The sequence below is a fragment of the Sciurus vulgaris genome (assembly GCF_902686455.1).
Source record: "Sciurus vulgaris genome assembly, chromosome: 2".
In the NCBI taxonomy this organism is placed as follows: Eukaryota; Metazoa; Chordata; class Mammalia; order Rodentia; family Sciuridae; genus Sciurus; species Sciurus vulgaris.
In genome coordinates, this window is record NC_136462.1 from 184,323,407 (window position 1) to 184,350,359 (window position 26,953).

General features: G+C 43.6%; 1 protein-coding gene across 1 annotated transcript; it reads left to right on the forward strand.

The window, feature by feature from the left end:
* Window positions 1–298: 298 nt before the first annotated feature.
* On the forward strand, window positions 299–25,301 carry ACTR5 (actin related protein 5). Its single transcript, XM_079118778.1, has 9 exons — window positions 299–939; window positions 2,124–2,353; window positions 4,604–4,773; window positions 8,855–9,072; window positions 10,201–10,383; window positions 16,584–16,700; window positions 17,393–17,532; window positions 18,684–18,816; window positions 21,995–25,301. The coding sequence occupies exons 1-9, from the start codon at window positions 565–567 to the stop codon at window positions 22,235–22,237; spliced, it is 1,809 nt and encodes a 602-aa protein (XP_078974904.1). The 5' UTR covers window positions 299–564; the 3' UTR covers window positions 22,238–25,301.
* The last annotated feature ends 1,652 nt before the right edge of the window (window positions 25,302–26,953 follow it).

The following is a 26,953-nucleotide window of genomic DNA, read 5'->3' on the forward strand; positions in this document are numbered from 1 at the left end:
AAGTGAACGCCTCTGCATTACGAGCTCTCAGTCCAATAAGTTAAACTCTCAGCACTATCCGAGTTTGAATTTCCTTGACAGCTTGAGGGAAGGGTCACAGGGAAAGGATCTCCTTCAGTCAAGTCGCAAGTCTAAGGAGGAGCTAAGCACACGGAGGCCGACCCCCGGCAGATAAGGAGCGTCCCTCTCTCAGGGAGGCGGGGCGTGACTAGCCAAAAGCCAATCAAGAGGCCGGAAAGGGCGGAGCCGGAGGGCGTTACGCGTGGGGGCGGGGCTTCCTGGCCCGCATCCCTGAGTAGTGCGAAGGGGCGTCGTCGCCAGTAGGCTGGCGGCCAGGTTAACCAGTAGCAGGATTCATGGTCGGAATGGCCTTGGCCTAGCGGCCCCAAAGGCGACCTAAGCCACCAGGGGCGAGTTAGGTGGAGATATTGGCCTGGCTTCGCGAGAGGCGGGGATTCCGAAGTACTTTGAGGCGCGAGCCGTGCGGCGTTTCGCAGGGGGCGGGGCCTCGCGGCGGCGGCGGAGCGAACGCTGCGTCGAGGGGCGGGGACGGTGCGCTCTAAGATGGCGGCCAACGTGTTCCCGTTCCGCGACGCCCGTGCCGCACCGGATCCGGTGCTGGAGGCCGGACCCGTGGCACACGGGCCGCTGCCCATACCGCTGGTTCTGGACAATGGGTCGTTCCAGGCCCGCGCCGGCTGGGCATGCCCCGGGCCCGATCCGGGCCCCGAGCCGCGCCTACAGTTCCGCGCGGTGTGCGCCCGTGGGCGCGGCGGGGCGCGAGGTGGGGCGGGCCCGCAGGTGGGCAACGCGCTGGGCAGCCTGGAGCCGCTCCGCTGGATGCTGCGCTCGCCCTTCGATCGCAACGTGCCGGTCAACCTGGAGCTGCAGGAGCTGCTGCTGGACTACAGCTTCCAGCACCTGGGCGTCTCCTCACAGGTGAAAGCGGGGTGGGCTGGGCGTGAGGGGAGGGTGAGGTCTTGTCCGCTCACGCAGCTTTTAGAGAGGGAGTCAGACTTCCAGTAGCTCTGTCGTCTGTTTAGTCGATCATACTAAGTACTTAAAATGTGTGTGCTCTGCATTAGGGCAGTGATCAAACACTGCATTTTCTTTCCTCGTAGAATATGCATTAAGGCATATGTGCTCGTATCGGGTACATTTATTGTACATACTGTGCACCAACTCTGTGCCGGGCATCTTATTTAAGGCATTTGGAATACAGCTGTGAACATCGCACAAAACTTCCAGTGCCTGTGGAGCTAGCGTGGAAAGATACTAGTATGAATCAGTGCTATGATAGAAGGAGATGAGGAAGTTACATTTTTTCAATGTATGTTTGGAGTGGGCTCTCTTGGAGAAGGTATGTTTCAGCAAGGACTCGGAGGAGATAATTGAGGGAACAAGCCCAGTGCATATATAAAGGAAAAGTATTCCAGTTAGAGGGAATAGGCAGTGAAAAGGCACTGAGTCGAGAGTATGAGGGAGCAAGTACCTGAAATAGGTACTAGGAGGAAGAGGATGTCAGAGAAGTAGTGTGGGATAAAATTGCTCTCCTTATAGGCTTTTCCTCTGAGTGAATTGAGGAGCAGTTGCAAAGCCTTAAGCAGAGGAGGGATGCGGTTTATATCTAAAAAAGATCACTGTGACTGATAGGCAGAATGGACTGTCATGGAAACAAGGAGACCACTTAGGAGACTGTTGCAATAAAGTGGGTGAGGAATGGTGACAACTTGGACAAGAGTAACAAGGACTATGATAAGGACCAGTGGATTCTGGAGGTATTTTGGATATAGAGCCAACATCATTTACTGACAGTTTGGATGAGGCTTCACTTAATAACCTTAAATTTCATATTTTCCAAAACAACTTTCAGTAGACAAGAATGTTTTTTTATAATTGCTTCTGGTCAGGTTTTTTGATTAGAGAACAAAAGTGAAGTCTGCCCTGCACTGAGATTGGGGGTTCTTTTATGTTTCTGGGGGGTGGGTGGGGAGATAGCTCAGTTGGTAGAGTGCTTGCCTCGCAAGCACAAGGCCCTGAGTTCAATCCCCAGCACCGCAAAAAAAAAAAAAAAAAGAATATTCTGTTATCACTCATCTTTTTGCCCTTTTCTTTCAAAGTAGGGCTGTGTGGATCATCCCATAGTTTTGACAGAAGCTGTGTGTAACCCACTGTATTCACGCCAAATGATGTCTGAACTCCTTTTTGAGTGCTACGGAATTCCCAAGGTTGCCTATGGAATAGACAGCCTCTTTAGCTTCTACCATAATAAGCCAAAGAACTCAGTTTCCCATGGGCTCATCGTTTCATCTGGATACCAGTGTACCCATATTTTACCCATTTTAGAAGGAAGGTGAGTTGTACTTGTGGCATTTGAGTGCTATTTTAAGAAGCATTTAGGATCTGGGGATGTGACTCAGTGGTAGAGTGCTTGTGCCTAGCATGCCTGAGGCCTGGGTTTGATCCCCAGCCCCTCCTACCACCCCCCACCACCACAAAAGAAGCAGCATTCAGTAACTATTTAGTGTCTACTGTAAAGGTGGAGTGGAAAGAGCAAGTACTAGACTCTCATCTATAAACTGAGCTGGTCTTAGCTCTGACTTACATCACTGTATGACCAAGTCACTTTGCCTGCCTTTGTGACCTCCTGGAAGAAGTTGGGAGAGGTAGTCTGAATCCATAGTTCTAGAATTTTAAAATTCTAATGGGAGATAGTTTACATAATACCTGTAGATAATAGACACTCAATAAAAATGTTTTGAATAAATTATTTGAAAATAATTTAGACCAACTTTGTGTTCTGTAGTTACTTTTTTATTGAGTTTTTTTTAATTTAAAACTCTTTGATCACTATTCATACCTTTCTGTTTAGTTTTAATGTCTGATATATAATAGGCATTTATTTAAAATTTCTAGAAAATTTTAATAAATTTCTAGAAAGCTAGTGTGACTTTCTTTCATTGTCTGATAAGAGATTATGCCAGCACGATGTTCTCCTGAGGTTTCTCACATTGCATAAAGGGTTGTACACCACAGGAAAAGAGCCTTGACCTTGGAGTTGAATGTCTGGGTTTGCAGTCCTGCTAAGGATGAGGTACTTAACCTCTTTGTTTCCTCACATGTGCAATTGGAAAAAAACAATTTTCCAGGCTTGATGAAATGAGTGATGTGAGCAGTGGTACTTAAACTGTAAAGCAGTCTGAGTATTCAAGACAAATGCCATTGAGTTTATTGAGACCTATAATGAGACTTTCTCTTGAAGTTTCCATGAAAAATCTATAAAGACAAAAGAAATCCTTAGGCATTATCAGACTTCCTCAAAGTATGGAATTATATAGTTTATGTAAGCAGAATATGCCAAGATTAAAGATAACATGTTGTATGTTATATTCAGAGAAAATTATTTTATCTGAGGACTAAGGAATTTTCAGAGCGGAGCACAGCCTGTTTTGTGCTGCCATCTCCTGGTGAGGTGTGATACAGCAGCAGCGTTTGAAAATGCAGCAAATTCCCAGTGCTCTGCTACTCTCACTTTCTTATATTAGGAGAATAAAATTGGAGGGGCACACACCTGTTAACATCTGCTACTTGGGAGGCTAAGGCAGGAGGATCACAAGTTCCAGGCCAGCCTCAGCAACTCTGCCCCAAAAACAAAAAAGAGGGTTGGGGATGTTGCTCAGTGATAGAGCACCCCTGGCTTTCAGTGCCCAGTTCTGTGTGAACCTTTGGTTCATGTGAAAAGGATCTGGCCCTTAGAAGATGACAGTAAGCCTATAGGTGAGTTGTTATTTACTCTAATTGTGTTAGTAGAAGTGGACTGTGTAAGAGAGGAATTCTGGAAGAGCTTGTTAAAATATAGATTCCCCTTGGAACTGGGGATATAACTCAGTGGATAGAGTGCTTGTCTTACATGCACAAGGCCCTGGGTTCAATCCCCAGCACCACCAAAAGAAAAAAAAAAAGATTCCCAGGCCCACCCAAGAACAAATGGGCCTGGGAATCTGCATGTTTAACATTTTCCACAGCTAATTCTAGGATATGGTCCTAGGACCACAGTTTGGGAAATACAGGATGTGTCACATAAAGGTCTCACTTTGGAGTGTGTGTTCTTTCTTTTAAACCTTGTTTCCTTCTGAGACTGTGGCCAGAAGTTAGATGGCCAGGTTTCTGGATGTGGACTAGAAATTTCCGTGTTGGTTAAGACATTGGACTAAGGGGACCTGAGTCTCTTGCAACCCTAGGTTTGTGGGTACCAGGGATTGAATTTAGGGATGCGTAACCACTGAGCCACATCCCCAGCCCTTTTTATGTTTTATTTAGAGACAGGGTATTACTGAGTAGCTTAGGGCCTTGCTGAATTTCTTAGGGTCTTGGTAAGTTGCTGAGGCTGACTTTGAACTTGCTACCCTCCTGCCTCATCCTCCCAAGCTACTGGGCTCACAGGTATGTGCCACCATGCCCAGCAGCTGTAGGGTTTTATGCCACCCTCACTTTCATCTGTTTCTTTGCATTAAATCCTATTTCCCCCAAGATAGTTCATATTCTTTTCTCCATATTGCCAAAAAAAAAAGTCTTTTTTTTTTTTTTTTTTTCTTGGTTGTAGGCTAGATGCCAAAAACTGCAAACGTATCAATCTTGGAGGAAGCCAAGCAGCTGGCTACCTCCAGCGACTCCTCCAGCTGAAGTATCCTGGGCACCTGGCAGCCATCACCATCAGCCGCATGGAGGAGATACTGCATGAGCACAGCTATATTGCTGAGGACTACGGGGAGGGTAAAAGAGAAGACTTTGCTTCTAACTTTTGGGTATTGGCGACCTTTGGAGTGTTCTCTAAGCTATTAAGACTCTTGCATTCTCATGATTTTTTTTTTAAGCACCCCCTTCCCCTTTGGTATTCACTTTCTTAAACTTTTAAACCCAGGGTCTCTTTATAACTCGGCAACACCCCTAGCCCTTTTAATTTTTATTTTGAGATAGGGTCTTGCTAAGTCGCTGAGGCTGGCCTCTAGTTTGTGAACCTCCTACCTCAGTCTTCCAAGTCAGTGGAACTATAGGCATGTACCACCACACTTGGTGTGTGGCTGGGTTTTCTTGTTGACCTTGAAGATGCTGCTTCAGTTGACTACTACTAAGCTCCAGAAGAACAAAAACTGTGTCCTTAAAATAAAACTAATTTTGGTAAAAACCACATAACATAAAATTTACTATCTTAACCATTTTTAAGTGTATAGTATGGTATTGGTTTAGGGCTGTGCCTTCAAACATCTTCTAAGTACCTATTATTCCTAGGGTACAAAGAAGTTAGGGAGACACATATGAAAAGAAAGAATCTGTGGGGCTAGGGTGTTAGCATGCTGCCTACCCTGTGAGGCCCTGGGTTCATTCCCCAGCAGCATGTCCACACACATACACAGTGTGAGAAAGAATTGGGAGACCATCAGGCCAGAAAGCTGCTTGTTTTTCCTCTCTATCCTTATGGTGTTCTGGTATTGGCCTGTGTTTTAATTGGCCTTTTTTGGGGGTATGGTTCTGTGAATTACAACACATCTGTAGATCCACGGAACCACTACCACAATGGTAAGTACCTTCATCCCAGGAAATTCCCTCATGCTTTTGCTCTATAGTCATATTCTCACCATCCCAAGCCCAGGCAGTGGCTCACATGTTCTTTGTCACTGTAATTTTCATCTTTTCCAAAATATCATATAAATAGAATCAAAATTGTATGTAGCCTTTTGAAACTTTTTCATTCAGTGTTATGCCTTTGATTCATGTGAATTGTAGAGGATATCAGTAGTTCTTTCCTTTTTATCATGGAATCGTGTTGTGTTGTACCACAGTTTGTTTATTCATGAATAGTCATTTGGGTGGTTTCCAGTTTTTGTGTTGTAGCTAGAGCTACTGTAAATATGAATGTACAGGCTTTTGTGTGAATTGCTGGGTCACATGGTAAATGAATGTTTAACTTGATAAGATTGAAAGCTGTTGAATTGTTTCTGATTTAGACTGTTCATATGGATAGTGATTGGTATTTGAATATGGAACCAGTCTTGTTTTTTTGGCTAAACCTATTTGTTGTGTATATTACTCTTTTATGTATGTATTGCTGAACTTGATTCTCTACTATCTTGTGAGGGGTTTTTTGGTGCCTATTTTGTGAGGAACATTGTGTGTGGTTTCTTGTACTGTTTTGGTGTTAAGGTGATGGCTGGCCATGTGCTAAGTGAGCACTCTGCCACTAAGCCACAACCCCAGTCTGTATCCAAAATGAGTTTCTTAGTAGTCGGGTCATTTTTTAAAGTTCATTTTGACTGGGCACAGTGGTCCAGGCCTGTAATCCCAGCAACTAGGGAGACTAAAGCAAAATTATAAATTAATGGCCAGCCTCAGCAACCTAGCCAGACCATGTCTCAAAATAAAAAGGGCTGGGGATGTAGCTTAGTGTTCAATAAGTTGAAAAGTGCTCTCCCTTCTACTCTCTGGAGAGATGGTGTAAATAACTGATGTTTTGTTTTTTCATTATATGTTGGTAGAATTCTCTAGGAGAACCATTTAAGTCTAAGGATTTCTTTGGCAAAGGCATTTAGCTATGAATCCAATTTCTTTCTTTCTTTTTTTTTGGGGATTGAACCCAGGGCCTCACCTTGCATTCTACCAACTGAGCTACATCTCCAGCCCTCAATTTGTTTTATAGACACAGGACTATTCAGGTTTCTTCTATTATTTTATTTTCTTCTTCTGCTTCATTTAGGTTATTTTCCTCTTTTCTTGAAACTTAAGATTATTATGAGAATGTTCTTTTGAAAACAACAACAACAAAAATAACCTCCCAGCATTTAATTCTGCGAATTTCTCACTTTGTACTTTCACCTGCATCCTAAATTTTGTTATATTTTAATTTTTATTGAGTTAAAATATTTTCCAGTTTTCTTTAAGACTACTTCTTTTAAGCAATTTATAATTTTTGAACAGTGGTGTACAGGCATTTGGAGATTTTCCTGTTATCTTTCTGTGATTCATTTTTAGTTTAATTCCATTATGCTCAAAGAACTTCCTTTGTATTATATTGGTTAAATTTGTTTTATAACTCAAGGGTTTGGTCAAATTTGACAGAAGTTCCTTTTTTTTTTTTTTTTTTATACTGGGAATTGAACCCAGGTGTGCTTAATCACTGAGCCATATCCCCAGCCCATTTTTTTAATCTTTAATTTTTGAGACAGAGTCTTGTTAAGTTGCTGAGGCTGACTTTGCACTTTTGATCCTCTTGCCTCAGCCTCCTGAGCTGCCGGGATTATAGTTGTGTGCCACTGATCCCAGCTGGCAGTAGTTTCTTTTACACTGAAAAGAATATGCATTCTGTAGAATGTCCTGTGCTGTCACTTAGCTTCTGTTGGTGGAGGTGTTGCTCTGTTCTGTATCCCTGTTTGCTTCCCATCTATTAACTCTGCTGATAGTAGAGAAAAATAAATTGAAATCTCTGGATGTAGTTATGGGCGTTCCTTTTTCTCCTTTCAGTTCTGTCAGGTTTTGCTTTTAGGTAGTTTACTTTTTCAATAGGTGCATATTTAACATTCTTGTCTTCTTGCCAAATTGATCTATCATGTGTATTGTCCCTCTTTATCCCTGGCAATTGTCTTTGAAGTCTACTTGAGCATTAATAAAGCCTCTTCAGCTTTCTTTCGATTAGGGTTTGCATGGTACATCTTTTTGTCCTTTAACTTTAAAGATTTTTTTTTTTTTATAATTTTAGACGACACAATACCTTTATTTTATTTTCATTTTTATGCGGTGTTGAGGATCGAACCCAGGGCCTCACACGTGCTGAGTGAGCACTCTGCCACTGAACCACAACCTCAGTCTGTATCCAAAATGAGTTTCTTAGTAGTTGGGTCATTTTTTAAAGTTCATTATGACTGGGCTCAGTGGTCCAGGCCTGTAATCCAAGCAAAGGGAGACTGAAGCAAAATTATAAGTTAATAGCCAGCCTCAGCAACCTAGCCAGACCATGTTTAAAAACAAAAAGGGCTGGGTATGTAGCTTAGGGGTAAAGCACAATGGATTCAATCCCCAGTACCCCCCCCCCCAAAAAAAAAAAGTCCAGTGTGTCAGATTTGTTTTACAGTTTTTTATAATTTTTCTAATTTTTTATAGTCTTTTACAATTTATTATTCATGTTTGGATTTAGGTCCACCATTTTATTTTTTTGGTTGTTCTCTCAGTTTGTTATTTGTTTCTCTCTCTTACCTTTTAGGTTAGTTGAACTTTTGTTTTTCCATTTTAATTTTTCTAGGTTTTTTTTTTTGTTGTTGTTTTTATTGCATCTGTTTTTTTAAGCGGTTATTGGAGGTTATAGTAAATTTAACTTTCCATGGTCTATATAGATTCATTTTTTTCTACTTGGAGTGGAGTATACAAGTGTTAGCACTAGACTCCATCCTTCCACATCTCACTGGTGCTGTCTTACACATGTTATATCTGTATACACTGGAAGCCCATCAGACAGTGAAGCGATTTTTTTATTTTCAGTTGCCAAACCTATTTTAAAGAACTCAGGGGGAGATGAGTTTGTTGGATTTAACCAGATTTTCATGATTTCTGTTGCTGTTCCTTCGTTCCTGATATTCTAGGTGTCCTTCTGGTACAGTTTCTATCTGAAGATCATTTAGCAGATCTCTTAGAACAGGTCTGCTGGCATTGTGTCCACGTTTTATGACTGCATTTAGTGGACTGAGTGGATTCAGAGACTGGCTGTGTGGTGCTTTCTGCATCTTAACCTGCATCTGAAGTCCTTGGGTTCTGATTTTTATGTTGTTGGTGTTTCCATCTCATGACTTCCAAAATTCTTTCTTTAAAGAATTGCAAAAGTGGCAGTGCCCTGATTATTATGAGAACAACGTCCACAAGATGCAGCTTCCATTTTCCAGCAAGCTCCTGGGCAGCACTCTGACCGCTGAGGAAAAGCAGGAGAGGCGGCAGCAGCAGCTGCGGCGGCTGCAGGAGCTTAACGCCCGGCGGCGAGAGGAGAAGCTGCAGCTGGATCAGGAGCGATTGGACCGCCTGCTCTACGTACAGGTGACAACAGATGCTGGGATGGGGCCCTGGCCTCACTTAACAAGATGGTCCCAAGGAAGTTTTTCTCCTGTGAATTTTTCCTTAGCCATAAATGCATTGATTAAGGTGATGGTGGTGGCACACACCTGTTATTCTGGAGACTTGGGAAACTGAGGCAGGAGGATTGCAAGTTTGAGGTTAACCTCAGCAATTTAGTAAGGCCCTAAGCAACTTAGTGAGAACCCTGTCTTAGAAGAAGAAAAAAGTCAGCGGTGGGCGGTGGAGATGTGGCTCAGGCTAAAGCACCTTGGGGATACAATCACCACTGTTTAAAAGAAAATAAATTGATTATCTTAAGTCACCTTCAGGGTCAAGGAGGAGTCCAGCCAAGATCATTAGAATTGAGATCATTAATATAGTCTCTAGTATGGTAATAGGTGTTTCTGAAAGAGCTGTTGATTCCAGCTTCATAGATTTTTTTTTGGGGGGGGGGGCGGTGGGCTTATACTCTCCTTCAGTTAGTTTATTTGTTTGTTTATTTTGGTCCTGGGGATTGAACCTAATGATGCTCTACTACTGACCTACCTCCCCACCCCTTTTTTAAAATTTTTTTAATTTTGAGGTAGGATCTCGCTGATTGGCCCAGACTAGCCTCAAACTTGTAGTCTTCCTGCCTCAGACTTCCAAGTCACTGGGATTACAGGCATGTGTCACTGTGCCCAGCTAACTTGTGTTTTAGCTTTTTAAGTATAGTATGAACGATGCAATGTGCACGGCCTTGAGTATGCATCTTGTTGAATTTTCTCAAAGTCATACACACCATGTATCTGCTGTCAAGAAATAGCATCACCAGCCTCCTTCATATCTCCTCTCTGCCGATAACTATCCCCTAAAGGAGACAAGATTTCTGACATCTGTCACTGTAGATTGGTTTTGCCTAGCCAGGCTTTGATCCTAGTCTAAAACAGCAGGAGAAGCGGGCAGCCACCTGAACCTTTTTTGGGAGCTGAAGGCATGATTTTGTGGACGGCAGGCGAGGGGAGCCCTGGGAGCCCCTTCTGCTGCAGTTCTTTCTGTTTGGCTTTTAAGCTACTTCTCTTTCCTCCCTGTTTGCGATTGCACTGTGTGTATGTGACTGTTCTGTTTCAGGAACTTCTAGAGGATGGGCAGATGGATCAGTTTCACAAAGCTCTAATAGAGCTGAACATGGACTCCCCAGAAGAGCTGCAGTCCTACATACAGAAGCTCAGTGCAGCAGTGGAGCAAGCTAAACAGAAAATCCTTCAAGCAGAAGTCAACCTCGAGGTGGACGTGGTAGACAGCAAGCCAGAGGTGACTGCATGTCTTGGGAGGGAGACCCAGCGGGGTCATTTAGAGAGAGCAGTCCTTCTGGCGGTATCAAAGGCTGGTATCAAAGAGCTTGTGATTAGGTGTAGGGGAGAGAGAGCGAGCAGCATGATGAGTGATGCTTACAGGTGTGTGGGAGGGGGTAGCAATGGCAGATTTGTACCAACTGAAGTCCTGACCAGAGGGATCTCACCCCATGAGGGGCAAGATGCATGCAGAATAGGAAGAACATTCACTCCAGTTCTTTGTTGCTGCCTTGAACCTGAACCTGCTTCTCTGTCATTTGACAGTCATAGTCTTAACTTTTTGCTCATGTTTTATTAATACATCGTGGTTTGTTGTTCATTTACCTCCTTTCCATCTTGATGTCCACTGAGGATGGTGCTCATACGTCATACGTAGTTTATGGATTTTTTTTTATAATAACTAGTAGACATGCTCAATAAAATTCTTTCAGGTTGACTTAAGATCTTTTTTTTATTAGATACTAAGGACTAACTCTGAATAAGCTCTTTAATTTCCTTTTTCTCCTTTCTGTTCTCTACCAGCAGACCCTTAATAATAGGTGTTGGTGTGACCACAAGGGCAGGTAGCTAGCTGAGCTGAGCTGAGGACCTGGCTAAGCCAGACCCTGGTACCTTGGGGCTGGATAGTGAAGGAAGAGATGGCCTGTAATCATTCAGCCCAGAAGTCTTTGGCTGGGTCTCTTTTCTTTAGAGCTGAAATAGAGTGATATTAATAACTGAATGTGTCATCCCTAGAATTTCAAAATAAAGGAACTTATTCATTACCTTGTAACACATTTGAGGCAGGATTAACCAGAGTGTTTGTTGTTTTTTTGTTTTTAAATCCACTTTTTAAGAACTCTTACTTGTGGTTTTAGAAGCAGTACTGTAAAAAGATCTGAGTCAATGCCATTTGATGCTGTGTGTGGTGTGACACTCGTCAATGAAGTCACAGCCAGCATTGGCTCAGCAGGAAGCTGACTTTTGCAGCACATCTCCCAGCTGTGGCTCACTGTAGTTACTGCTCTTGGCCTTGCATTCTCTACCTCTCTTGACAGGCTGCAACTGATGACCAAACCAGCCATGAGCATGCTTGCTTTATGGAGCACATCCTGCGCTAGGCTTCCTGGATTCCCCTCTGGGGTCACTACAATCTAGTGGAGGAAGAACCTTTCCCCCTGCCTGGATCAACTTCTGTTGAATCATTGTGCCTTTTTGTTTCTTCTCACAGACTCAGGTCTGTGTTTCACATTTGACCTGTGGTTTACTGACATCCAGATCCATGTTGTCTCTGTTATGTATTTATTCATCCATATTTAGTCTTCATCATGCTTAGCATTTCAACGGGACACTAAATGTCTTTATGCCAGAGAGGTGTCACAAAGCCACATGCGGCTGAGGGGTTTCAGATTTAGAAAGTTACAAACAAACAAATGTGAAAATGTGATTCCTAAGCAGCTGGGTTTTTTTTTTTTTTTTGAGGGGGTGGTGGTACTGGGGATTGAACTCAGGAGCACTTAACCACTGAGCCACATCCCCAGCCCTATTTTGTATATTTTATTTAGAGACAGGGTCTCACTGAGTTGCTTAGTGCCTTGCTGTCACTGATGAGGCCGACTTTGAACTCACAATCCTCCTGCCTCAGCTCCCCTGCTGCTGGGATTACAGGTGTGCACCACTGTGCCAGGCTAGGTCTTCTTTTTCTGTTTCTTTTTTCTGCATCTGTTACACGCTGTGATTTAGGCACTCCTCTATTCATGCACATGTCCATCCTATGTATCCTGTATACCTTGTTATGTGGACTGGGGACACACATCAGAATTCCTTGGACTTGGGGAGATTTTGAAGTTTTATATTTTAAAAGAGCCTTCTCTATATAACAAATTTACTGAATTGCTCTGTCACCAAAGCTTAAATGGTCAGTCAGCGTTTATTGAGTGATTGTTAGTGACTATAGAGTCAGTTACAGTCACATTCATGGGATAAATTTGACTATGATTCTGGTTTATAAGTTCTACCTTCAAAAAAAGTATTTAATATTTTCCGACAATATAATTTACTTAGATGAAATGAATAGATATATGTGGACTGAAATTCCTGTGAAACTTCAGTTAAGCAATAATGGCTTAATATAAATGGAATTTGAAAACTTACACTGTTTCCCAACATCCATTTTTCCTGCAGACCTGTCTGTTCTAGCGGTTTGTGTTCTGAAATTATTCCTGTGAGAATGTTGTAAAGGAGCAGGCTTTGTTAGCATTCAAGAGAAGATGCCTGCTTTTCATAACCATAGGCACAGCATTTGGGGTGTTTGTGTGGAGATGTAGCGTGTCATCATTTATTGGAAACACAGTGGGGCAAATACAGAAAGTTCTGTGACTTTACTAGCCACGATCAGAGTTGGCCTCTGCTGTTCTTATACTGCTCAAGACTGTTCCAGGAAACCCTGCTGCTGCTTTTGGAATTCTTGGCAGACTGTTGTTGTTCTGTCTGGTTCCAAAAAAACAGTTGTATTAGTCTTCCTGAACATTACATAGTACATGTGGAGATCCTGGAGAATCTCAGGGTGAAGGCAGCCAGCCATGGTAGAGGGCTGTCCTCTGTTGGATGCATGTTTGCATTGAAATTATTTTGTTTTTCTCTGAATCATATGAAATGGTATAAGTCAAATTTTTTTAATTACTTTTAGTGAAGCTTATACGTTTTATTTGTAAGGTGACATGCTTTTGAATGTAGCTGGAAGAAGTTGAATGATGCTATTTTTGTTGTAACTGAAGAAATCTTTTGAAACCCTAAATTTTATGGTCTTCTCTGTTCTGGGGGAATTTGAAGGTGGCCCCACCACCTAGTGCCAGATGCAGTATGCCAGGCACCAGGATACAGAGGTGATTAAATTCCTTAAAAAAAAAAAAAAAAAAAAAAAAAACAGAAAGGTTCCTGCCCTTCTGAGTACCTCAAAAGGATGGTGGAGAGACTGACTAGTGGAGCTTTCTGGGACTTTGCTGTGGAGAATGTAGGATCCTACTGGGAGTGAGAGAAGAGTGTCTGGGAATGCCAGCTCTCTGAGACAAAACAGGCCAGAGACTAGGGAAAGCAAAGAGGTTCGTAGAGTTTTAAGATCACAGGTGGTTGGCCTGACCTCAGATGGAAGATGGTACATTCATCTTTTGGTGGAAGGGTGAAAGGACAAGAAACAAGAAAAGGAGGTCGAATGAAGAACAAGTAGGAAGTTCAGCTTTTGAAGCAACTAAAGGAATCTGCTGAGAATCTTAGGACTGAGATTAGGAAGGAAGGGGACTGAGGAGAATGTTGGGAAGGGTCTAGGACAACTGCTGTGGGCCTTGCACAAGAAACCTGGGAGGTGACGGAGGGCTCCTAGTAGCTCTCTGGGGCTTTCTGTATTCCCGCACCACTGAGCATGGCTCATGAATCTGTTGCTCCAAACATAGTGGTGTAAAACAACTACCGTTCAGTTGGCCTTGTGGGTTTGATGGGTCAGGGATTCTGGCAGACTAGAACAGGGGTCTCTGCTCTGTGATGCCTGGGCCTGGACGGGGAAGACGTGAAAAATTGTAGAGTTACCTGGAGAGTTTTTCACATAACTATCCAGCATCTGGCCTGGGGCAACTCCTAAGACAGGGTTCAGAAAAGATTATTGACCTGAGCCCCATACATGGCCTCTCCGTGTACCTTGAACTTCTTGCAGCATGGGGGTGACTGGCTTCCAAGAAGGAGCTTCCAGAGACAGAGAGAGGGGAGAGAGGGAGAGAGCGAGTGCCATGCTCATGGTACACACGCACTTCAAAAGGTGAAGGTGGAAGGAAGCCACCTGCATTTCTTCACTGTACCTCTCATGACTGCTTGGGAAGTCATTTGACATTGTTTTCATCAGATTGTATTAGAGTCCTCCTGAGCTCAGGAGCTCTGCTGAGACTACCTCTTTTTGGGGAATGTCCCCTTTATGGGGCGCCTCCTTCAGTGCTTGCTGCTGTTGCAGGTGTGGTCACCTGCAAGTTTTGTCTGTCATTATTTTAGATACCCAGCATTTGTGTGTCTCCATCCCACTAATACAACTGAATTATTGAAGGGGCCAGATGAGTGCTTAAAAGAAAGAAAAGGATTATTCAGTCCTTTATATCATGCTGCCTCCTGGTTCCTCGGTGTTCCAAATGGAAGGGAACTTGGGTGATCCACTTTTGATCCTAGTGGGATCTCTGGTGTCAATCTCAGAGCTGAATTTAGTGCCACTCCAGAGTAGGCATAGGTACTCCCAGGGTTTGTGGAGTGTCTTACAGATTACAAACTACATGTATCAAGGGGAATGTTCCCTTGTACTTTTGCTGCTCCTGCTAGGGCAAAGGAGCATGCCATTCATGTTACCTAATCTTGCTGATCCAGGTGAGACATCTTGCTCATCTCTTGTTTTATTATCCACTCTGGCCTCAAGCTAGATCTTTTCCTATTCCTAAAGCCTTGGTTGATTTCCTCACACTCAGACTCCTGACTTAAGGCAGAGCAAAGCTTTGGAGCTGAGCAGTTCTGTCCTCTGCCATGTTTCTACCACTTATGAGTGTGATGCGACCTTATGTGAGTTACTTCTGCCTGAGCCACAGCTTTCTGACCCATGGGCTGTAGTAGAGATGACTTTGACCTCCTTTACTGAGACCAAGAGGCTTTGGTTTCTTGTCCCCAACCTACTTTCTATCCTCCCTGAATTACCTCTTTGTAAGCTGGGCTTTTCATCTAGTCCTCTGGTCTCGGATGAAGTAATCTTTTTCTTTCCTAGGGTTTATGCTCAAGCCTGAGAAATGCCCCTCATACATAGTCAGATCATTGAAATTGAGCAGAATTGGGAATGCATTGTCATGCATTTTGTTTGCCATATGTGCTGTATGATTTTTTGCCGAGCGAATGTGTGTCGGGGGACTTTGCCTGTTTGGGAGTGAGTTTGAATGCTAGTCTGCATTTGCAGTATATGTGAACAGGATGTAGAGAATTGTGTTTAAGTTCTTTGAATTATGTTGGTAAATCATGTACTCCATAGATTCTGAGAGTAAGGAGGGACTTGGAACACACATTGAGTGTGGAGTCTTCTGTCAGGCACATGTGCTGTTGGTTTACTGAGTTTGCTGAAGCCCTCCCCAGACACCACCTCATAAGATAGCCTGCTCTGCACCTGCCAACATTGATAGAGCATTTTTCTCTGGGATACAACATGACATTTCTTGTAATTGCTCCCCTTTGATGTTAGAGGAGTGAGACTTACCTGTCTTTCACATGGTGGAATGACAGATGGCTGAAGACATCTTGTAGGACTAAGGGCCTCCACCCTTTTCTCCAGGTTAAAATTAAAAGAAAAGTGCTCTAACCCCTCCTTTGGGAATGGTGTCAGCATGCCCAGGCCCCACTCAAGTCTTTGTCATTAGAGAGGAAAGCCTGTGCTGTAGGACACAGATAGGAAACCTTTGCTCACATCTCTAGCCCAGAGGGACCTGCAGTTAAGTGACTAACTGTTAAGCCCAGTGCGGGCACATGTATTTATCAATTTATTAAGGAATTCATTTGAGCCAGGTCTTGTGACGCATGCCTGTGATCTCAGTGACTTAGGAAGTTGAGGCAGGAGGTTCTCAAGTTTTGAGGTCAATCTCAGGCAACTTAGTGAGACTCTGTCTCAAAATTTAAAAATTAAGAAAAACGGCTGGGGGTGTAGCTCAGTGGTAGAGCACTTGCCTAGTTTGTACAAGGGTCCATGGTACCATAAATAAATAAGTAGATTTATTTCCTTTTGCTGGTAGCTTAGCTGCTTTTAAGTTACCTGCTATCACACCATGCTGCCCCAGAGTTGTGTATATGGTGGTGTGACCGGTGCAAGTAGCATGTCTTCCAGGGGCCCCGGCCTGAAGCTGGTACCCTTAGAAAGCTTCAGAGAAGGTGGGAGACAAGGCTTGTATAAGTAGGAGAGGCAGATGATGAAAGCAAAGTCCATTCCTGGCTTTGCAGTCTGTTCATGCATATTCTTTTGTTCAAATAGCATAGAAAAATGTTTATGGTTTTTACATAGGCTTTTGAAACATCGGGCAAAATCCCAGTTCTTTTTTGTGACAATAAACTCATAGGATGCAGGCCTGCTTGAGGTACTGGTTCTGATGATTTGTTTGTGCTGCTCTGCTCCCTCCTCAGACTCCTGACCTGGAGCAGCTGGAGCCATCTCTAGAAGATGTGGAAAGCATGAATGATTTTGAGCCCTTGTTTTCAGAGGAAGCACCAGAAGTGGAGAAACCTGTCACCACTGTCCAGGTTTGACTCCTGCTGCCAAGTCCTTGTGTACACTGAAACTGTTCACATAAATGACTTCAGTCTGCTTCTTTAGGGATATGTGTATTTTAAATCCCAGTTGTGTTTTCTAGAGAGGGGACATAAGTGCTTAGAACACCAGTCAGGGTTTTTTTCTCTCCAGTGACTGATTGAAGTTCCAACACCAGTCTGTGAGAAATATGTGGGCCAGTAACTGGAGTCCTTAGGCCTGTAGACTGGCTTTCAGTGGTTTTATCTATATTTAAGCTGGTGTCGTCATACTTGATCTTCCTTAGGGTCTGCGTTTCTGGAATTACAGTGATAGCTGGATTAACTCCCTCATCTGAGGCCCCCTGGGAGGGAGTGTTCCTGGTAGCAGGAACTGAGGCGGGTAAGCAGGCCCTGGGTGGAGGCATGGTTTTGTCTGCTAGGCTTTCTCATGCCACTCTTCTTTCACTGCCACCCTCCCTGCAACTCAGGGACCATGGCACAGTGCATTGTGTAGGGATTTATGGGTCAGAGGTTGAACAAAAGTAGAAACTGAACCATCATGTCAGGAGAGTTGGAGAGCGGTTGTCTGGCACGCACAGAGGACAGAGACTATACTGGAATAAGGGGTATAGGTTGAGGAAACTGGCAATGGGGACGGTTGTCATCATGGCCTAAAATCTCTCTTAAACCTTGGGTTTTTAAAGCCCGTGTTTAACTTGGCAGCGTATCATCAGCTGTTCGTTGGGACAGAAAGAATCCGAGCTCCAGAAATTATTTTCCAGCCCTCGCTTATAGGAGAAGAGCAGGCGGGGATAGCAGAGACGCTTCAGTACGTTCTGGACAGGTGAGATGGTGACACTTCTTTCCTTGAGCCGTTTCCTTGGTTTTGAGTTGGAAAGATGAGGTGGTTGAGCACACGGGAATGCGCCTGCTCTTGGTGGTGTTTGCCTGCTGTGCTCGCTGTCACCAGGCCTGCACCTGCATGGGCTCTCTGACTGTCTTCTGAACTTGTGGATGCTCAGTTCGTGTGAGGAATGTTAAGAACTCCTGTAGGTTAGGGCAGTGTTTTAATGTGCACTGGCTTTCACATGAAACTTCACAATCTTGAAGACTGGGGATTTTAAATCGCCCCCAAAATATTGCATTACCTGTGAACAATTTTTTTCCTCCCCCTGGGTATTGAATTTATACCAGAGTTTACGTTTCTAAAGTGTGCCTCCCTCCACCCACTTCCGCCAGGCATTTTCCTGCATTGTGAGTTTCCATAATTCAAGTTGGGTAAGTAGGGAACATAATTTGTAGTTCACTGGCTGTTTTTGGATATAGCAGGATGGAAAAGTGCACCAGCAATGGAAAAGCATTTTTGCAGCTACTCTGAGTGGCCTTGAGCTTTATCTTAATGGGTGAGAAAGTAATAAAACATGAATAACAAAAAGATATTATTAAAAAACAAAAACACCCCCACCCCACCCCCCCAAAAAAAAACCAGGTATTGGGGTGCATGCCTATAGTCCCCACTGCTCATTTGACTGAGACCTGGACTGTGTAGCAAGACAGTGTCTCAAAAACAAAACAAAATGAACAAACAAAAAAGGGACAGATGGCGAGATGAGTCCTTAACCCAAGGGGAAGGAGTTTTGGGGATGATTAAGATGTTCTTTGTCTTGATTGTGGTGGTGGGTATGGGGGTATATAAATTTGTTATCCTTTATAAAAGAATATGTAAATAAATCTTCAGTAAAGCTGGTTTTTTGAAAAATGTATTAGAAAAGCACAAAATATTTAATCATATTAGGATATGAGTGGACCATTCAAATTAAGGTTTTGCCTAGATAAACATTGGACTGAACTTCTAGAGTGACATGAATGAAAAATGACAGTTTTAGTTTTGCATCTCTTAATTTTTCAAGTAGCTGTTTTCTGTTTCCCACAGAGTTTGCATTTCCACATCTCCAGACTCTTGGAATTTAAATTGAACAGTTGTTTCTCTCTTAGGTACCCAAAGGAAGTTCAGGAGAGACTAGTCCAGAACATTTTTCTCACTGGTGGGAACGTGATGTATCCTGGGATGAAAGCCAGGATGGAGAAGGAACTGCTGGAGATGAGACCCTTTCAGTCTTCTTTCCAGGTACTGATTGTTTAAAGTGCTGTTTGGAGAATGGCATTAATTATTTTCTGATTGCAAAAGTAAGTGTAAAGGAGAAAAATAGCTGTATAATTCCCTTATCCAGCAGTATCCACTATTGACATTTTTGTGACTTTTATTCTGATCTTTAATCTACATTTAATTTTTGAAGCAGACTGAGAATCATTCTTTGTACACTGCTTTCTCTTTTTAATTAAAAAGGAAGACATGCACGTAATTAAATTCAAGGAGTGTCAGAGCATATTTGAGAATTAGTCATTCTCTCTGCCTGTTCTTAGAGATCGCCTTTCATAAGTTCCATGCACATATGTGTATTGCTTTGTTACCTGAATTTTCCTAACCTGTCATAAACATTCTCCCATGTCATTATTCTTCTCAAGTACTATTTTTTATGGCTATGATATGAATGCCCCACAATTTACCTACAAAGTCCTTGATCATCAAGAAATATGGTCTGAGCCCGCATCCTGGACCAGGCACTGTAGGGATGTTGAATATCCTGGACACAGCCCCCAGTTGCAAGGAACTCACCACCAGAGGGCGGCAGTCAAGTAAATGAACCCTGATAACCCAGAGCATGATGGACAGGCAGGTATGGGCACCTAGAAGTTTCCACTGGTGTCCAGAGAAGGCTCCATGGAACTGAATCTTTCCAAGGATGTATAGGTGTTTGCTCTCTATATAAGGTGGTGTGAGGCAGGTTGGAGAGATCATTCCAGAGAGAAGGACTGCATGAGCAAAGGTACAGGGACAAAAGTTTATTGAGGGAAGGAGAAGTAACTGGCTGGAGCATATGGCTGCTAAGAAGGAGTTCAGGCAGAGAAGGAGGAAAGTCAGGAGGGCCCTCAGGATGCGGAGCCTGTGCACCCTACTAAGAAACCTGGCCTTCATCTGTGATGTCTGCACTCCAGGGCAGTTCATTTTTCAAATAGGCCTTGTTTTCCTGCCTCAGGGCCTTTGTACGTAAAGGTTACCTTTACATTGAACACTCTTCTTAGTGCGTTGCAACTCTTTCTTGGTTGCTGGTTTAGATGTCATTTCCTCCAGGAAGACTTCCCTATCTTTATATTCCTTACCACTAACCCCCAATAGGGAAGGGACAGTGGTTGCCTTTTGAAAGGTGTCCCTAGTCCTTGACAGAGTGTCACGTGGTAACTTCACAGAAAATATGAAGGCATTGCTAGAGGGAGAGGAAAGGGGATTGGTTTGGGAGAGATAAGGGAGTGAAGTGATCTGAACTGATCGAGCATTGGGGGGAGAGGTGGGACTTAAGACAACTACCAGGTTTTACGTGGAGCCACTAGGACTAGGAACTGTGGGAGGAAGAAAAGGCTTGATGGGGAGGAAACTGCATTCTGTTTGTAGGGTGGGTCGAGCTTCCAGTGGGGCACACAGGAAGAGCTGACCACAGCCTTATGAAAGGCAGCCCAAGAGGTGGGAGGACAGCAGGAGCAGCGTCACTGAAGGGCGACATTGTGAAGTGTGAGCACTGGCTTGACTTAGTCCTGCAGCCCCATTGTGGTGAAGCCATTGAGAAAAACCTCATGGGATTTTGAAGCTCTCTTGCTTGGTAAGCCCAGAGCCTTTCCCATGATTACTTTGTAAGCACTGGTTCTAGGAATGCGACCAGCAGGTCTCTCTCCAGCCGTGGTCCACCCACCTCCCCTCTGTCTACTTTTCCTCTGCCCACCTCCCCTGCATTGCTGATGTATCAGGAGTGTGTCATGCTGTTACTAGCCCCTCAGTTCCAAGTGCAGATGATATATACAGCAGTGGCCCAAACATAAGAACTGTGTAGACCCTGTGTGATCTTGAGAAGAGAGAACTCCAAAATGTACACAATTTTTACACACTTTCTTAAAAAAAAATAATTTCTGGAGCTGAGGGTGTAGCTCAGTATTAGGGCACTCGCCTGTAAGGTCCTGGGGTTCCATCCCCAGCACTGTAAAAAAAGAGAGGTTTTTTTTTTTTTTTTTCTTAAATAGCAAAACATTTAAAAAATTGAAATTTCAGAAAATTTAAATAAGCCAAAGTCAAAGCAGGAAAAAAAGTTTTTTTTCAGGTTTAGTCTCTGAACAAAATTACCTATGTGTATATTTTCAGGTCTTTTTTTTTTTTTATCATTTGTATTATTTTATCCCAAAAAACACTGTTCATAGCTTGTTTTATAACCCACAGTGTTTCTCACTTGCAAATTATTATGACTGTTTTTCCTCTATCAAAGTATCCCTTTTATGGTTATAATACTGTATTAACAGTAGATCTTACTACATTTCTTATTGGTAATAATGATAGTTTTCCTTTACTGAATACTCTGTACGAGGCAGAATACCAGCACCCTATACTCATTCTCTCACCATCTTTTCCTAAGCCGGGGCCCCGGGGGCTCTTGTCCAATCTTATGAAAATGTCCCTTTTCACAAATCCATTGCCTGTGTGGTAGCCTACGTGATCAGACTCTGAGCTTACACTTCTCTTTTCCCATCCTTCTGTATCTGTGCATGCTGATCCTGCTTCATGTAACCTGTCCTGTCCTTCCAGAAGTTCTCAAACCACCATTGCATCATGGAACTCCTGCGGTTGGGGAAGGGAGGAGAGAGGATGGTGAGAAGGGAGGCAGGCAATTCCAGAATACAGAAGCCTTTTTTGTTACCCTGAATGGTCAGTTTTGGGGACCCTTGCAGAGCTGCCGACACTCAGCCTTGCTCTGACATGAACGATGGGAACTGAGCATTGGCAGCATTACAGAGAACATCCTGCTCAGCAGTCATTTCTCCCGAGACTCTTTCACTGCCACGGCCAGCCTTTCACCATCCTCCATCTCCCCTCTGCCCTGGAAGCTGGTGACTGACAACAGTGTGGAGCAGGAGGCTGGGCATTTGGTTCCTCTGACCCAGAGTGGCAGGCCTTGCTTTGTTAAAGGCACTTGCTGTCCTGCGAGTTGGGCCCAGTGCACCATGTGTTCTTGTGTGCTCTTGGAGAATCTGGGCACTTGAACTTTGCTGGGAAGGTACAGAAGGTGAGAGGGGGTTGGGGCCTCCTGTGCATTTTTCTGAGGATATGAGGGACTGTAGGGCTGTAGCTGAGTCTGCTGCAGTCATACTAGCAGCCTGAGCCTGGTGGAGGCATCTTTCCTAGTGAGCATTGTGTCTCGTTTCAGGTTCAGCTTGCCTCGAACCCTGTGCTGGACGCCTGGTATGGTGCTCGTGACTGGGCCTTGGACCACATGGATGATGATGAAGCCTGGATCACCAGGAAGGACTATGAAGAAAAGGGAGGAGAGTACTTCAAGGAGCACTGTGCCTCCAACATCTACGTCCCCATCCGCCTGCCTAAGCAGGCCTCCCGCACCTCTGAATCCCAGGCAGCAGGCAAAGGCTTAGGGGCCAGTGAGCAGGCCTAGCAGAGAGTCCTCCAGAGAGATGGGCCTGCACACATGGCCTTGGCAGTGTGATGGGACAAGGACTGTGCTAGATGTATTCTGTCCAAGTCTACCGATTGCATTTGACTGCAAACTGAATTTCTCCCAGGGAGAACAGACATAAGAGCAGCAGGATTATCCAGTATGGAGTTTCGTTCACCTGGGGCTGCTGCGGCATGAAATCTGAGTGGCCCTCTGGTGTCTAGAAGCAGGGACAAGCTTTGGTGGTGACTTTATGCAGCAGTGAATGAAGACATGGAGGCCAGATGTGTACAAAAGACACAAGACTTACTTCTTACTGCATTTTCAAACCTTTTTTGTTTCAAAAGTTACAAAATTTTATCAATGTAGATTTTTTTTCCTCCAGTATTTATTCAGAAATTGTGTGGTCGCCCTGCAGGGGAGGTCCTTCATGTATATAAAAAGGTGATATTTATGTTAAAGAAGCAAGTAGTGATCTGTGAAATCTCAGGATCTGGAAATATTTGCCTCTTCCTATTATTTCCCCTTAGAATAAGAACAGGAGAAAAGGAGAGGGTCATCACCTTGTGCACAGTCACTCTGCTAGCAAGCGTCCTGCTTGATGCCCTCTTGTGAATGGACAGAAATGGAGCTAGTGGCTCAACTTTTGTTCTTAACTTTCTTTACTGGAACTTTTCCACTACATGAGGCCTTTCTACAAAAATTTTATTTCTATCCCTATGAGTTTGTTGGCTCCTTAAACCTTTTCAGGTTTTAAGAAAGAAAGCGACTGAAGAAGGTAAATCCTGTAGCCTTTCTGTCCTGTCACAGTCTCACATCCCCAAACCTTGGGTGCTTCCTGTAGTAGGACTATCTGAGATACCTCATTTGTTTCATCTCTAATGGACAAATAACGCCTCTTTTATGGAGATTGCTTATTGAGAGATTTTTTAACTCACCAAGAATTAAGCCCAGAAAACTCCTGAGCTGCTAATATTGTCGTCACAGAACCCATGCATTTAGATCCTGTGGTGCGTCAGCCCGCCTGCTGATGAGGCTGCCTTAGAACCTGGATCTCCGGCTCTCAAGGGCTTAGAAAGTTGGATGAGGAGGGAGCTATGGTAGTGGAGGGGGAGGTATGAGACTCAAACTGACCCAAGAGCTCCCAAGGCATTGCCCAGTGAGCCATTAGCCATCAAAGCTGGGCCCACGAACTGATGAGATGGCAGGAAACATGAGCTTTTGGGTGGGCTTGGGACAGATATGAAGAAGGCAGAACTGATTTCATGGCACGAGTACGGGGAGAGGAACGGGCTGGGGTATGGCCCAGTAGTAGAGCTCTTGTCTAGCTTGTTTATGGCCTTTGGTGGGTCCCCAGCACCACAAACACAAAGCAGCAATAGCAAAAACCCCAGCCTGAAAAGCATTGGTGGGGTCAAAGGACTGCCTTGAAGGTCATGCCCTCGTGGAGGAAGACCCTGGGCAGGAGCACCTAGACACTTAGTGGCCAAACAAGCTAGTGAACTCAGGCTGGCAGCTTACACTGGAACACGGGGAAAGTCAGGGGCGTGGTGAGGATCAGGTTGAGGGGCTGAGCCTTGAGCTGTCCAGCTTCATCTTTCTTTAAGCGTACCCTGGGCTTCCATGGCCAGCTTTGCACATGCAGTTCTTAGGGAGTCCTCATCCTTTCCCAGCACACTAAGCAGGAGTTTTGCCACCTGTGGGTTTCCTCAGCCCCTTGCACAACCACCAGCCAGGCATTCACCACGTAGCTAGGCTCTAGGCCCAGGTAGTTCTTTTTAAACTGTGATGTGTTCCTCAAGAGAAGGGGTTGTGTTTGATTCATCTTGTGTCCAGAGCCCAGAGCTGCATGTGGAGGGTACCAAGGAACACTGGGAATATGGCCCTGGTGACACCTTGAATTTGGGCCTTGCCTCCAAAACTGCAAATATAAATATCTGTTGTTTTGAGCACCAAGTCTATGATAATTAGGACAGCAGCCCTTGGAAACAAGTGCAGATGGCCTGGGTCAGTCTGAGTGAGTCTGAGACCACGTAGGAAGTATTTAGCCATAGGGGAAGGAGTAACCAGCCCATAAGATGGAGGAGTCCCAGCAGTAGCAGAGCTCCACTTCAGCACAGGTTTCCCCCAGGGAGGCCGGTGTGGGCAGCAAAGGAGCCGAGGGGAGGGGCTTGGAACAGTCCCCCACTTCTGCCTCTCCAGCTCTAGCGGTCCCCAGTCTACTCTCTGCTTCTGTGAGTTAGACTCAGATACCTCATAAAAGTGGAGGGAACCGTGCAGTGTTTGTCCTGTGGCTGGCTTGTTTCCCCTAATGCCCTCCAGTTCTTTGCTGCCCTCACAAATGGATGGATTTCCTTTTCTATGCTGGAAAGTTAGTGCATCTCCGCCATGTTTTTATCTGTTCATCTGTTAGACATTTAAGTTGCTTCTGTGTCTTGGCTGTTGTGACTAATACTGCAGTAAACACAGGAGTACAGATATTTCTGAGATCCTGATTTCATTCTTTTGGATTTATACCCAGAAGTGGGCTTGCTGGATCATGTGGGTTCTATTTTTAATTTTTTCGATGAAATGCCGTACTGTTTTTCATAGCAACTGCACCATTTTACATTCCTACCAACAGTGCAATTTCTCCACAACCTCACTCGTTCTTGCTATTTTCAGGTTCCATTTGTTTTATATAGTAGCCAGGCTAATAGGTCTTGATTAGAATTTCCCTGATGATTAGTGATGTATATCTGTTGGCCATTCATAGGCCTTCGTCAGAAAAATGTATTCAAGTCTTTTGTACGTCTTTTAATTGGGTCTTCATTTTTGTTGTTGGAGTGTTCGTGTGTTTTGTACATTAATCCCTGTTCCGTAGGTGAGCCTTCCGTTCTCTTTATTCCCTTTTACTGTGCACAGTTTTCCCATTGATGTGGCCTATCTGGTTTTGCCTTTGTTGCCTTTGCTTTTTGAGTCTTGGCCAAGGAATCACTGCCATATCTGACGTCATGAAGGTTTCTTCTTTGTTTTCTTCTTGGAATTTTATGCTTTCAGGTCTTAGGTTTCGGTCTTAATAATATTGGGATATATATGTTTATATACACAGTATATATAATGTGACCGTTATATATGCGTATATATGTGACATCTATATTTAACATATATATACATATGTATATATATACACATATATACATATATATATATTTTCCATACTGGAGATTGAATCCGGGGTGTTTTACCACCAGGCTACATTTGCAGTCCTTTTTATTTTGAGATAGGGTTTCACTAAGTTGCTGAGGGTCTCACTGAGTAACGGGCTGACTTTGAATTTGGAATCCTCCTGTTCTGGCTTTCTGAGTTGCCAGGATTACAGGCATGCGCCACTGTTACTAGCTGAATTTTAAATTAAAGAAAAAAATGGAACAAAATTAATATTTAAAGTAACAACTCAGAATACCCCTTCCCCTCACAAAAGAAAACACCCTGGTCATAAATATTATAAAGACACCAATTGGGAAAGTCAGTGCAGAAGTGTCAAGTCTACTAAAACTGTTAGACTTTAAACACAAAGAAGGCTGGGGATGTGGCTTAATGGTAGAGTGCTCCCCTAGCATGTGGGAGCCCTGGGTTTGATCCCCAGTGCTGCCAAAAGAAAGAAAAGAAGACCTCTGGGCCTCTAGGCAGACGAGGTGGGTTACACCAAAGGAAGAAAGCAACTTTTTATTGTTTTTTTGGCATTAGACTTTATCCCTTGTTAAGAGACTGATATCAGACTTTCTAACAACAATGTCCATAACTAGAAGTTAAAAGAAACTGAATAATTAGGAAACAAAAATGGTAAAATAGATAAATTTTTAAAAAGGAAAAACTTAAAGATCACTAGAAAAACTAAGAATAGACAAAGTATAAATACACATATATAAGAAAATACTCATCAAAGGAAGAAATAAAAAATCATCTCCTTTGCACGATTTTTTGTAAATTAGAATGTGCAGATCAAATATTCAATTTTCAGGCTGGGGATATAGCTCAGTTGGAAGAGTTCTTGCCTCATAAGCACAAGGCCCCGGGATCAATCCCCAGTACTGAAAAAAAAAAAAATTTTTTTTTTCTAGGAAGATGTAATTTATCAAACTGACATTCACAGAGACAAAGTCCAAGCAGACCTATTCCATAAAATAACTGAATTGTGACAGAACTCTCCCCTTTCCCCCAGGGAAACTCCAGTCTCAGTTGAGCTGATGGAATTCTTTTAACCTTAAGGACCAGACACTTCTGATGTTCCTTAAACTTTTTCAAAGCATAGGAAACAAATTTTAAACTATTTTAATGTGATGAACATAAAAGCTATAAAAGGTTTTACTATTTACTATCAAAATTCAATAATTACCTACACATGAATGAGAAAATGATAGACTGATTTCTAAAGAAGTATGAAGGCCTGGTGCAGTGGCACAGGCATGTAACTCCAGTTACTCAGGAGGCTGAGGTAAGATGATTGCCAAGTTCAAGGGCAACCTGAGCAACTAGGTGAGGCCCTGTCTCAAAATAAGGGCTGGGGCTGAAGCTCAGTGGTAGAGCACTGGCCTAGGATGCATGAGGCCCTGGGTTCATTCCCCAGTACCAAAAAAAAGAGAGACTATAGTAGTCAATTATTTGTAAACAATTACCAATACATTTTAAAAAATCATTCTTTGTGAGCAAATGGATTTTTATTCCAGAAAAGCG

Excerpts from the sequence above, each read along its gene's own strand:
- ACTR5 (XM_079118778.1), top strand. The coding sequence starts at position 565 with ATGGCGGCCAACGTGTTCCCGTTCCGCGACGCCCGTGCCGCACCGGAT. Across the intron at positions 9,073-10,200 it reads ACCGCCTGCTCTACGTACAG|GAACTTCTAGAGGATGGGCA; the intron begins GTGACAACAGAT and ends GTTCTGTTTCAG. Across the intron at positions 17,533-18,683 it reads CTTCAGTACGTTCTGGACAG|GTACCCAAAGGAAGTTCAGG; the intron begins GTGAGATGGTGA and ends TTTCTCTCTTAG.